General features: G+C 36.2%; 1 protein-coding gene across 5 annotated transcripts in view; it reads right to left on the bottom strand.

Annotated features, from left to right (window-relative positions):
* Jade3 (jade family PHD finger 3) overlaps window positions 1-14439 on the bottom strand; it is a 94628-nt gene that overhangs the window by 13766 nt on the left and 66423 nt on the right. For all 5 annotated transcript variants that reach the window (XM_011247477.2, XM_030251375.1, XM_011247476.2 and 2 more), the window contains 3 exons: window positions 11806-12017; window positions 6581-6748; window positions 3662-3778 (listed from right to left, as the gene is read on the bottom strand). In XM_011247477.2, the coding sequence (XP_011245779.1) occupies window positions 3662-3778; window positions 6581-6748; window positions 11806-12017 (497 nt within the window). The remainder of the gene's footprint in view (window positions 1-3661; window positions 3779-6580; window positions 6749-11805; window positions 12018-14439) is intronic.

The following is a 14439-nucleotide window of genomic DNA, read 5'->3' as shown; positions in this document are numbered from 1 at the left end:
TTCATTTTTTTTTCATTTATTTAACCCTATAGCCACTTCCTTTTTTCCTTTTCCCTGTCCCTTCTTTATTTCACTTATTAGCTTAATTCATTTTTTAGTTTAGGCTGGCCTTGAACTTCCAATTCTCCTGCCTCCTCCCATGTGCTAGATTACAGGTATATACTACTTTTATTAATTTTTCTTTTGAGACAGAGTCTCACTATGCAAAACCTGGATGGTCTAGCAGAAAGAATGGAAACAGGCAACTTCAGGAAATAGGAGGTTGGGGAGGACCCCTCAGGATGGAGGCCTTTTCAATGGCTGTTCCCTCTGTCTGAAACACTTTTATCCTAAATATCTACATAGCCTTTTCTCTTCCACTGCAGTCTTTGCTCAAATGTCACCTTCATAATTAGTCCCATGCTATCCACTCCACTTACTTTAATTCATACTCCCTGCCTCACACTTTCTAACTTCTTACTGTCTTCTATATTTTTCTTTGCCACAGCACTTATTATCTTCTAACATCTATTGCGTACTGTTTACTTTCACAAATTAAAATATAAACTCCATGGTGCCAAGTTCTTTGTTATTTCATTGGTAGACTCAAACCCTAGTATACAATAAGCATATACACTTGTTGAATAAATTCAATCCCTTACACTCAAGCTTGGGATAGAGGTGTAGCTCAGTAGCAGAACATTTGCTTAGCATACTTGAGATTATTCCCTAGCACGACACAAAGACCAAAAATGCATAATGATCTCAAAGTAAAAGATCTCTAAAATTAAGAAATAAAAATAAGAATTGTTCTGCCTATGTGAAACCTCTAGAATCTCTTATCTACTATTCATGTATCATCCATCAATCTTATATTTACTGCCTGTCTGCCATGTTAAGGTATGGGAAAAAGCTAAAGACAAAACTAGGGAAGATAAAATTAATCAATGAACAATAATAGAAGATAGAATGTGGAACCTAAGGCTGCAATGCAAACTCTTGTCTGCAAATGCGATTTCTATACTAGTTATGTTACTGATTACTAACTGATATAAAAATAATCTTTAACAGCTAAACAGTAGGAAATGTAGGTACTATAATGAGAATATTATTGAATATAAATTCAATATAAATTATTAAATAATGAACATGGAATTATTGTTTCAATGGAAAATATATATCATAAATTAATCTGATACATTCAAATGTATATGCATTTATTCAATGCACCTTAAATGAATGTTAACAATGGAAGGAATCCACACATGAATGGTGTATCATCTTGGCCTTTAGGAGTCTTATATAGGGAGAGCAAACAGGAGATAACTTAGATAAACAAAACACTCTGTTTGATTAGTAGCTTAAGATTTCTATTGCTGTGATTAAAAAAAAAACACAGCCAAGAGTAATTTGGGGAGGAAAGGATTTATTTCATCTTATAATTTGCAGTCCATCATTCAGGGAAGTCAGGACAGGAGCCCAAGATAGGAACTGATACAAAAGCCCAGGAGGAGTTTTGATTACTGATTGTTCCTCATGGCTTGTTAAACCAACCAACCATCCTTCCTTCCTTCCTTCCTTCCTTCCTTCCTTCCTTCCTTCCTTCCTTCCTTCCTTCCTCTCTCTTTCTTTCTTTCTTTCTTTTTTATTAGATATTTTCTTTATTTACATTTCAAATGTTATCCCTTTCCTAGTTTCCTCTCTGAAAATCCCCTATTCCCTCCTCCCTCCCCCTGCTCCCCAACCCACCCACTCCTGCTTCCTAGCCCTGGAATTCCCCTACACTGTGAAGGCATAGAGCCTTCACAGGACCAAGGGCCTCTCCTCCCACTGATGACTGACTAGGCTATGTTCTGCTACATATGCAGCTAGAGCCATGAGTCCCACCATGTGTATATGTACTCTTTGGTTGGTGATTTAGTCCCTGGGAGCTCTGGGTATACTGGTTAGTTCATATTGTTGTTCCTCCTATGGGGCTGCAAACCCCTTCAGCTCCTTGGGTCCTTCATTGGGACTATAGCTCCTTCATTGGGGACTCTGTGCTCAGTCTAATGGTAGGCTTCGAGGATCCATCTCTGTATTTGTCAACCTGCTTTCTTAGCACCCAGGACCACTAGCCTGGGAGTAGTACTACCTATGGTGGCCTGAAATCTACATCAGTCATCAATCAAGAAAATGTACCACGGGCTTGTGTACAAGTCAATCTATTTGGGGGCATTTTCTCAACTGAGTCATCTCCAAAATGACTCTAGATCGTGTCAAGTTGATAATAAATATATATCAGGGAGATATTTTCCCCATTTAAACACTAAAATGTTATATAGTTAAGATAAATAAAATGAGCCAAAATAAAATTTTAAGAGCAAGGTAAGTATTCATATTTTTCAGATGACAAATCTGCAACCTGTTATGCTAAACAGAAGTGAACTAAATAAAACATCTAGAACCACTGCTCTAAGGTATGACGTTACAGAGACCCCTTTCTCTGAGGGTCTGCAGGCAAATCTGATCTCAAGCACTCTGCAGCTCATATGCAGTAAGTTACAGTCAGTTAGTCCTTCCTTCCCACATACAAGCAGTCACCTTATTATGCTTGGAATAGAAAGTGAACATAACATTATACCTTAGATATCTCAAAAATATTACCTGTACTACCACATGTACCATATATGCCTATAAGAATAATTTTTTAAAATTTATTTTTATTTTATGTGCACTGGTGTTTTGCCTGCATGGATACCTATGCAAAGGTGTGAGGGTCTCAGATCTTGGACTTTCAGACAGTTGTGAGCTGCCCTGTGTGTGCTGGGAACTGCACCCAGGTCTCTGGAAGAACAGTCTGTGCTCTTAACCTCCAAGGCATCTCTCCAGCCCCTCTAAGAATGATTTCTAAAACTAGTCACCAGACTTTTATCTATTCAAATGTACCTTTCCACACCCAAATGGTTTACAGAACCATCTATCTAATCATAGTGGATCTTAAATGTATTGACAGCTAGTGGATGAAACTGATCAGAACATGGGTTACATATTTTAGAGTTATAGCTTATTCCCTCTCAGAATGAAATTACTCAGCTTTAGAGTCTAGTTGATACATGAGCTCTGACACTAAAAGATGAACATTAAATACCATTATGAATATTATTTTGAGAAGGGGGTCTCACTATGTTATTCAGGCTGGCCTTGAACTTCTGAGGTGAAATGATTTTCTTCTGCCTCAATACCTTGAGAAGCTGGGACAAACATGTGTATCACTATTCCTGGTAACCAATATGAATGTTGAAAATAATAGGCTTAAAGGTTGGAGAGATAGCTTACTGGTTAAGAACATTTACTGCACTTTCAGAGGATACAAGTTCAATTCCCAGCACCCATGCTGGGTGGCTCACAATCACTTGTAACTCTAGCTCCAGGGGATCCAACACCCTCTTATGACCTCTAAGGCACCCACCTACATACACATAAGTAAAAATAAATCTTTGGGGAAAAAAAAAAAACAAGCTCAATGGTCCAGAGGCAACATCTGAAAAAGATTTCCACAAATGGTCTTTGGAGTGACAGTATCCTACACATGAGTAGGTAGCCTCTCAAGTGATTTCTGGGGTAACAGGACACTCTTACTGGGACCATGAGTCAGGTTGACTTGGTTTTAGCTTACTCCACCATTTCTCAGGGAACTTACCTGAATACAAGCCCCTGTCTTCAACTTGCACAGGTTGCAAACTAAGGCCCACCGGCTAGGTGGGATATGGGAGATTTTTGTGACAGGCTCCATTCTCTCAGGACAAGCGATACTGACCTACAAATAAAACATCATCATAAGGCAGAAGCACCAAGGCATGTCAAAAACACTTTCACAAACTATAAGTGATGTTATATGAAATTGAGAACATTAAAACAATGAGGCAAGCCATATCTTCCAAGGTTAGTACGGAACTAAGAATAAAAAAAGATGTTTCTTTCCACTGCTCAGTCCTTCAATCATTTCTAGTAATGTAAACAATTTATATCTACAATGAGAGTGTAGGAGTGTAGACTAGGTAGGCATAGTTACCTAAAAGAATCAAGATGTATCCATCTTTACTTAGAAGAAAGCTACTTAGGAAAGGAAATAAAGTTCAGAAATTCTAGAATCTGTTTTATGTTAGAGATGGTATCACATGCCTTGCTATTTCATTTAGTCAACTAACGATAAAGAAAGGCAGTGACAGATCTTTCTATTTGGTTTACAAAGCAGCATAATACTGTTGCAAAGTAACAGCAAATTTATGTAATGAAGGGACTGCAGCATGTAATTAGAAAGGATGAGGATGATACCACTTCTAAACCCCAAATCTTTAAGACTATGTAACTATTATCATCTTACCCTACTCTCTCAGCCAAAGTAGCTTCAAAGTGAAATTAAGTCTTTGGGAATGCTGAAAGGAAAAGGACACTTTAAAAAAGATGGAAAAACTTTCCATTTGGAAATAAAGGGTCATGTAACTACTGGTAAAAATGTGTGTTTTTTTTTAACAACTTTATACATGTACAAATGTTGTGCCTGTGTGTGCATGTCTGTGCACCACTTGCATGCAGTGTCTACAAAGGCCAGAAGAAGGCATTAGATTCTCTGAGACTAGAATAACAGATGGCTGTAAGTTACCATGTGGGTGCTAGGACCGGAAGCTAGGTCTTTTGAAAGAGTAGCCAGTGCTCTTAACCCCTAGACAATCTCTCCAATACCAGAAATAAACAGGTTTCAAAAAGCAGTAACTATCAAAGAAGGATGATCCATCTACTACAAGTTCTGTCCAGATCAGGAGAGATCTTTAATAATCTAAAATGTACTGAAAATCAAGAATTGAGAAGCCCTAAGAGAACGTTAATTAACGTTTTTTTAAAAGTTATTTTTGTTTTATTTATTTTTGAGATAGGGTCTATGTAGCCCAGGGTGGCCCTTAACTCATGATTTTCTTAGTCTAGCCTTCTGAGTGCCGAGATTATAGGTGATTTTATTTTTATGTATGTGGTAGTTGGGATCAAGCCTAGGCTTTGCACATGCTAAGCAAATAATGTCTCAGCTATGTTCCCTGATTTTTGTCTGTTTGAGACATGGTCCCACTATGACTTAAGCTAGCCTCGAGGTTGCTATGTAGCAAGGCTGGTTTTAGCTTTTGATTATCCTGCTTTTTCATCCAAGGATGAAGGATTACAGGCATACAATACCAAGCCTGGTTTCAACCTTTTTTAATTGTAGTTTTTTGATAGTGGAGAGATGCCTTGTTCATAATAGGCCAATACTCTACCACTTACTATACCCTACCCCAAACTACTGGTTTTTGTTTGTTTACTGAGTCTAGATATGCAGGCTGTCTTTGAGCTTACTACACATCTCCAAGATGGCTTCCAGATCTCAGTCCTCCTGCCTCAGCCTTCCAATTATAGGGATTAGAGGAATGTCCTACCATGCTCAGTTTAGAAGCCATGTTTAATTAAGTTAATGAACAATAGCCATTCAGGAAATATCTACAATTAAAGGATAGGTTTATAATAAAGAATAAATTTTGAATAAAGGCCTTAGGTAAGTGTTGAGTTTAAGCACTCAAAAGAGCTTTTTAAGTAAAGAACAACTAGCTAGGTGTGGTAGTCCTTAATACCAGAATTTGGGAGGCAGAGGCAGGTGGATTTTTGTGAGTTCTAGGGCAGCTAGTCAGTAAAAGAGGGAAACCTTGTCTTTAAAAAAAAATAGAGGAAAACTACCACAGTGGGCAAGAGTGATTGTTTACTTTACTTGTAACAGCCTAGAATAAGAGATCCAAAGCAGAATAAATAAATAGAATATCCATATAATTATGAATAACTAAGCAATGTAAATTAATGAACTACTGATACATACTACAACATGGAGTTCTAGCCAGGCAACAAAGAATACTTACTCTAAAAATATGAAGCGTAAAAACAGACAAAATTTATCCATAGTGATAGAAATTAAAATGGTTTACTTTCAGGAACTAGGGACCTTTCCAGGATGCTATTTATATATTTCTGTGGTATTTCATGTCTTATTTTGATTTGTGGCTACAGGTATTTTAAGTTAAGCTTTACTTTTAAAAATGTTTTTTTCCTCTTTTGCTTATCTTTTTCTTTTAAAAAGTAGTTTATTTTAAATATTTTTTAAATATTTATTTTAAAATTATACATATATGTGTGTGTGAGTATGTGCATGTGTGTGTATGGGTGCCTCTGGAGGTCAGAGGCCATCAATTTCCTGGGAGGCAGAGTTACAGGTAGTTATCTATGAGCTGCTTGACATGCAGGAAGCTAAACTTGGATCTTTTGTAAGAGCTCCTAATAGCTAAGCTACCTCTAGCCCCACACCCTGGACTTTTATGTCTCTTCTCTCATACAAATTTATCAAATACTACTGAAAATATCACTCACAAATACAGAAATCTGGGCTAACAGGCACAGTTGTATACAAGAAGACTGGAGGTAGCACAGAAATCTCAGAAATACAGTTGAGCAGAAAGCATTTCCATGATCAGTCTGAGTCTGTCTAAACATCATAGGAAGGAAGGTACCCTGGAGGAAATTGGCCCAGATTTGGATGGTTACTTACTTCTGGAATCCACAGGGCACAGCTGACATGAGCCCATTTAGTCCCTGTTCTGGTGGTCTTCATGGCTCCACCTTTCTTAGGACATAAAACACACTGTGGATAAATGCCCAGGACACAGGAGCGGCACAGCCAACTACCTTCTGGAATCTTGAGAATGCCATAGCAAGCCTGTAGGTAAGTATGAAAAAGAGATAAGCACACATAGCTGAACAAGTTCATATCTAGGATTTCATAATTTTTAAACACTAAAAACCAAGCTTGTAGCATCATCTGAACTAAGATTAGCATGCGTACCTATGAGAAATAACTTTAATGAAGATAGAAAAAGACTAAGTGGTAATTCATATCAAGATTAGTCCAACTACTAACTAAGAGTTGGACTACAGACTTTCCTGTATTCCAAACTGTCTTCATTGTTTATATAACAGGTCATCCAAGCAATAATGGAGTAATTTCAACATGTCATGTAGTATTGTGATAAAAAAGTGAAATAAGCCAATGTTTATAAAGAGTCTAATACTTGGTACATAAAAACATTCAGCAAATTATAGGAATTATTTGCTTGGGTTGAATAAAAAGACTTGTGAATTGAGTTACAATGAATTACAATTGAATTATAATCGAATTACAATGAGTTCTAGGAGCGTTTCAATTCTTTATTGAATTATATTGAAAAATAAATGATAACTCAGAGATGGGAGATTACTTAGGAATTATTCTAGACTGTCCCCATCTTTGATTTTGTCCATTTGACCCTCTTTATTGCTCTACTCTATTTCAGAAGAAACCTAGTTGCCTTTAGGTTCCTCACATAGTTAAATATACCCTACCTATACCATCAACTGATTAGACCTAGCAGTTTCAAAATTTTTGTGGGTTCTAAGAGATTCACATTTAGGTGAGATTCACTAAGAATTATAACCATCCATTGCTAACCTTTTTTCCTTTTTGATCTTCTAGACCAAATCCCTGGACTTTTACTTACTTACCTTCATCCACTGACACTTGGTGCCTGCACTTACTTCTTACATTGAGTCCCAGAGGCTGAACTGCTTTTCCATCCCCATCCTCACCACTATTACTCTATCCAACTCCTTGTCACACTATTCTAGGATGAATTTATTTCTACATTTGTTTATTCATTCTTCACAGCTTTCACCTTTCCTCTATTTAGTTGTCAGATTCTTCTCAGTAAAATTTTCTAGGAATTTTTCCTGTTCTTATCTCATTTATTCACCATCATCTAAACTAGGTGTTGGCTACTGCTTAAGACCTGTTTTATAAGGCTAACAAACTTAGAATGCTTTTTTCACATTTTAAAGAGTTCTAGATGGGGGGGAGGGGGAGGGGGGAGGAGACAACACACAATATAGATTATACACAGTTGGCAAAGTCTTAAGTATTTCTGACACTAAGTATTCAATATCTGTACAAAGAAGTAGACTATGGATATATACACAAAAAGGAATTGGAATGGTTTTAACTTTCACATAGTTTTAAAGAAAAAAAGTTGTATGATGTTAAAATCTAAAGTCTAGTGGTACAAACTTCTGCAGTGCGAATCTATAGTCGACACTGAAGAACAATGAACATGATATGGTGGAGTATAAAAGGTAAATTATATTTAAACAATCCAGATGCCAATATGCCACTATTCTTTTAGAGAGTAAACAAATATTTAAATTATTATTTAAGTGACTTTACAGTCAACAGAGGGAGCTCTAACCTAAGTAGTTATTTATGATCCAAATTACATCTACTTTATAAGAATCTCAGTATTTTATTCATGTTTCCTGGGAGCTTTTTTATGAGACAGATATGTTCATCCCAGATTGGTCCTTCAAACTCACAAACCTCCTGCCTCAAGTGTACTGCCACGCCCAGTTTGGAAGAAGGTCTTTTTATGAAATTTCATATTGTAACAAATTCCTAGCATTCATATATATCAGTTTATAGTCTGCAAGGCCCAGTCAAATGCTATTGCCAATGTGTGAGAGAGGTATCATTTATAGTGACCTGGTATATTTCTAAAACAAATGCCATAATTTGGGTGTGTGTGGGGGGGGGATTATTACGTTACAGTTACGTCAAGGAACCTGAATATAATTCTTTGATATTTTCCCCTAATTGTAAAAGACAAACATAGAAAATATATAAAGATGACCTCTGTCTTATTTCCTTCAAGCCTACCACAGATTCAATCATTATCTAAAACCTCTTTAGTAAGAAACATTACGAAGTTCAAAACTGTTCAGATCTTAGGAAAGTTATTATATAAGCCCAATGGGACCAGGGACAAAACCATATGTGTTAGTATTTCTATAAAAATATGAGTATTTGAATAAAATGGGTAAAGGCTATAAACAACCTCATATTAGCTAAGTTCTGGTATTGTTTCCAAATCAGTTCTGGTTCAGAATTTCAGATAAAAGGGAAATCATCAGAAAATTTTAATTTTGGAATTAATTATATGAGAGGACTTATGGGTGTGTATTATCTGATACTTTAAGTTCATAGTTAAGTCATAAAAGATTTTTGTTTCTATTGAAAATATATTACAATGCCAATAATTGGTACAATGAAGATAAAATTTCCAAATTTACCCTTTTAAAGATACAATAAATGAAGAAAAAGGCTAAATTGATAGGGTGGTTTGAAGGTAGCAGATGTGCAGCTTGGTCTTCATGTGGGTCCCTGAACAATTGCAGTGGGGGCTGTCTCTGACTCAAACTCTGTTGCCTGTCTGGTCCCTTTCCCCTAGCTGGATTGTCTTACACCAGTGGAAGAGGATGCAGTTAGTCCTGCTGAGTGAGACTTGATATGCCAGGGTGTATTGGTATGGTGGGGGGGGTTGCAGGGAGGTGACATGACAAGGGAAAATAGGTGTGGGAGGGTGGAACTGGGAGGAGAGAAGGGAGGGGGCTGTGACTAAATAAACTGAATAAAAACATAAATACAGTGAATAAATAAATGAATGAAAAAATAAAAGATTGAAGGATTAGAAGGTATGGCCTTGTTGGAGGAAGTAAGTCACTGGGGTGGGCTTTGAGGTTTCAAAAGTCCATGCTATGCCTAGAGAGAGAATGTGTGTGTCTTTCTCTCCCTCTCTCTCTTTCTCTCTGCCTACAGATCAGGATACTACTCTTTAGCTACTGCTCAAATGCTTGCCTGCATGCCACCATGCTCCCTGCCATGATGATAATAAGAATAAACCTCTGAAATTGCAAGCAATTAATGCTTTCTTTCATAATAGTTGCCTCTTCCCAACAATAGAACAATGATTAAGGTAATTGGTGACAAAAAAATTGAGTTCTTTCTACAATAGGAAGTTAAGGTTAAGGTTAGGTGGCCTGGAAAAGTCTTAAGTCTTGGTTGTTTTCTATCTCCTATGTTATGCAGGCTCATTATTCTATTAGTTTTGACCAGAATTATCTTTCTAGAACATAAATATCCTTTTAGAGTTGATGGAATAAATGAGAAGTTTTTAGTTTGTCAGAAGATTCTTCATATGTGGGCCTTTTTTCCTTTCCTATCCCTGGCTTCCTTGCTTTTCCTCCGCTCTTCAAATACTCATAGAGGCATGATTCTAACACATTTCACTCACTCCTGACTACTTGCCATTAACATAGTCTGAACCTTTCTGGATATACTGACATCAGTTTTCAGCCATTAAGATTCAGCGTTGAGTGTTACCTGCTGAAAGTTGTTTTTTACCTTTATCATTTCCATGTATTACCACAGCAGCATGGATTTATAATCTATAAAAGTTCCTGGACACTATGGTAAACTGACAGTTTCTTTTTAGTCATTACACCATGGTCTACCTGGGGGAGGGGCAGAAAGCGTATCTGCCTCTTAATTACTGTGTCACCATAATGCAGCACAGCTCTGGCTCATGGATGGTACTTAGTGTTATACAGTATTTGTTAAATAAATTAATAGTATCAATAAAATATATAACATATTCAGACAAATAAAAATTCAGTTAAGTATAAATCAAGAACGAACATGAACTACAGCTTGGAAGATGAAGTACATTTTGATAATGTGATGTAGAAGACAAGATTGTATATGGCTATGTTCACATGTACATGAGTGCTTGTACATGTGTGTGGAGGTCAGAAGTTAGTGCTAAATATCTTCTTCCTTAATTGTTCTCCATCTTGTTTATTGAACTAGGGTCTCTCAATGGACATGAAACTTGATTTAGCTAGGCTGGCTGGCCAGCACCAGGGAACTTCTTGTCTCTGCATCTGCAGACCTGGGCTCAGTTCTCTACATGTACTTTGGGAACTCAGGTTCTCATGCTTTGGCAGCAAATATTTCATCAACTGAACCATCTTTAGCTCTTAGAAGAGATTTTTAAATTCAGACATGGATATAAAATGGAGACAGGATAGTATTACCAATATTCATCACTATACATCAAGTGACCTTGTTTCACCAGAGCACAGAACATAGATATGGACAAGAGTTGAAATGAGTGCTGACATCACTAACACTATTATTATTAATATGTCATTATTAATCATTATTAGTATGTGTTAGAAAGGATGTGAAATAACTTGGGTAAAGTCACTTAACCTTTGCTTACATTGTCTGTAAAAATAAGGCATTAAGATAGTCCTTTAGAGTCCCAGACACCTGTGGTCTCTAAAGGTAGGGTTGACCTAGGTTTCTGGGAATAGTATATAGGGAAGGCCCTGGGTACTAAAATAAGAACTCTTTGCCTTCTATATATAGATTACAGATCATGGGTCAGTGATGATGTCCTAGAGATTCTAAGGTAGAGAATATCTTAAATGCAGAGGAGAGTCTCCTAGGCAAGAAGCATAGGGACTTCCTGAGTGAATCAAATGAGACAATCTCAATGGTCCGGACATAATGTGACACAATAAAGACCTAGGTTTAGCCTCTTGGGAATAGGTGAAGCAGCTTAGAGATCATAAGAAGTAGTGTTTCTAGAGAGAGTACTAAAAAAAGCAGAGCCTAATTTTTATTTTTCATCTTTAAATGTAAGACATTTACATATGGGTGTTAGAAATAAGTAATTAATGAAATTTTAAAAATCTGACTGTTGATCAGGTAAGGGCACGAGCCAAGCCTGACAATCTGAGTTTAATCCCCGAAGCCCAACACTAGAAGAACCAATGCCTAAATGTTATCCTCTGACTTTGACACTAGTGTTGACCTTGCATGAGGAGATGTTCTCCATTTGGACTAACCTGATGTACACAGACGTTACACTTATCACAGAATACCATATCATTCCCTTCTTCACTGTCTGGAGACCGGCACACATCACAGATCACATCTTCATCATATTCTATTCCTAGCCCTTCCACTGTTTCAATAGCATGGTTCATATTTTCATGGCAGTGGCGTTCCAGAACTTCTATTGTCTTTTCCATAAGAGTCTCATCAATTGGGCCATAACCTGCACAGAAAAATATAAAATTGAAAAAAAATAAATCTTTGTCCATCTCCTGATAAAAACCCTATTCTATTTTTATTCCTACTACTATAAGACTTTTATGAACAGCTGTAATTTTGAACACTTTAATTTGTAGCATATTAAATTTCTTAATTCTTTGAACACAAATAACATTATTAACAAATTAACTTCACTAAGAACACCCAATAATTATACCAGGAGTTTTTCATATGATAATATACTAATGGAAGAAAATTCTAGGTAAATATATATTTAGTAATATATATGTGAAATACTGTTTTTAAAACCCGATTTTTTAAAAAAAAATCTAATACCATTTTCAATAACAAGTATTACTAGAAACCTATTAGCATTCATAAAAATTTAAATGTAATTCTGAAATCACTCTTTTCTTTATTCCTTTTTCTTTTTATACTTTTTTTCCCTCACTTTCCATACTTAACCCAACTGAAAGATTCAAATGGTTGATGTTGGTAAAAACCCAGTTCTCCCAAGAGACCAGTGATTTTTGCATGTACATGCGCACATACATACATAGACATACACAAGTATAATTTTCAAAATTAGTCATCATAAATACTTTCAAATCTGTATAAATTACCTTTTTAATCTACTTATGACGCAAAACATTTTATCAGGCTTATTTTTCAGTCAAAGCATCATACATACATACATTCATATATGCATATACTTAGCTACACACACATACATATATGTATATATTATACACAGAGGGATATATAGGGACAAAGAGTTAGTGTCTAGGCTGGGTAGGTACCCAAAGAACTCTGTATCTTGTACATAGATATTTGTAATCCATGTTTTTTATAATTGCTGCTCTATTGACAATAGCAAGGAAATGGAATCTGCCTAAACAAATGCACAACTGATTAATGAATTATAACAATATAGTACATATAAACAACTTTATCAAGCCATAAATAAAAATGAAATTTGTAAAAAAAAATGGCCTTAGAGAGCGGTGTGGGAAAGGTAAAAGAATGTATATGATTTGCAAACAGAAGGGGGAATACTCAGAATGAAAGGGTTTAAGCACGGATGGGAGGTGGGGAGATGAGGGACTGGGGACAGGGTCAACCAAAATTAAGTATGTATGAAAATGTAATAAACTAGCTACCTTGTAAGCTAATTTTATAAAGCAGAGTTATGGTGTCTACTTATGAGAATTTGGATTCAAATTCCAACTTTATCTCCTATTAGCTATGTAAGCTTTGTTATCTTAATGTTCTTATATATAAAATAAGAATACCGAATTATTACCTTGTGAGAATGGGTTATTTTGTTCATTGTTTAGTATGGTACCCATTATGTAGTCAGCATACACATTTAAAATTCTTTTATTTGAGCAAAAATGCTTAATTTAATATTTTTAAAAGTTTATTTTAAGCTCTAAACTGTGTGACTACAATACCATTAATTCTAAGGAAAAACTCGACACAAGGCAAACCTCCTAAAAATCTCTTCTAAGGGGTCTAGAGATATGGTTCAGTGGTGTAGAGCAGTTGTTCTTCCAGAGGACTCACAATGATTCACAACTCCAGTTCTAAGGGATGTGATGCCTTCTGGCCTTTGCAGACATCAGGTATGTATGGAGTACACACATAATGGCTGGCTTTACATGTTATCTTGACACAAGCTAGAGTCATTGAAGAAAGGAAGCAACCCAGTAAGCAGAATTTCTCCATGGTCTTTGCCTCAGCTCCTGCCTCTAGGTTACTTGACTTGTTTGTCCTGTCTTCCTTCAGTGATGAACAGCGATGTGGAAGTGTAAGCCAAATAAACTCTTTCCTCCCCAACTTGCTTTTGGTCATGGTGTTTCATCACAGAAATAGAAAACATATCTAAGTCAGAGGCAAAACTCTCATATACATAAAATAAAATGAATACATCTAAAAAAAACCTTAAAAACTACAGTTTAAAGAAACAAATACTTTTTTGATTATTTTTGAGATCATAATATATTCACAATACTTGCTTCCCCTTTCTCCCTCCAAATCTTCTCATATACCCTTTCATGTTCTTCAAATTCATGATCTCTTTCGTTTCACTAATTATTGCTCCATGCGTATGTGTACACACACACACACACGAGTGCATGCCTAAATATCACTTACTCAGTCTGTATAATGAAACTTGTATGCATGTTTTCAGGGCTAATCATTTGTTATTGGATAACTAGTCACGGTACTCTTCCCTGGGGATGTCTATTTCTCTTGCTCTCAGCATTCCCTAGTTGCCTGTATTTCTTTGTATAGGGTTGAATATGGCACAATCACCTAAGTGTACAGTAGTGGTATGCATGTCATGGAGGTAACCAATAGCTCTCTATTTACAAGAGGGAAACTATAAACGGTACTGGAAATTTAGCTAGTGCAAGCAAAAA

The sequence above is a fragment of the Mus musculus genome, chromosome X, assembly GCF_000001635.26.
Source record: "Mus musculus strain C57BL/6J chromosome X, GRCm38.p6 C57BL/6J".
NCBI classification, from domain to species: domain Eukaryota; kingdom Metazoa; phylum Chordata; class Mammalia; order Rodentia; family Muridae; genus Mus; species Mus musculus.
The sequence above is the reverse complement of the archived record's forward strand: the minus strand, read 5'-3'. Positions and strand labels throughout refer to the sequence as shown.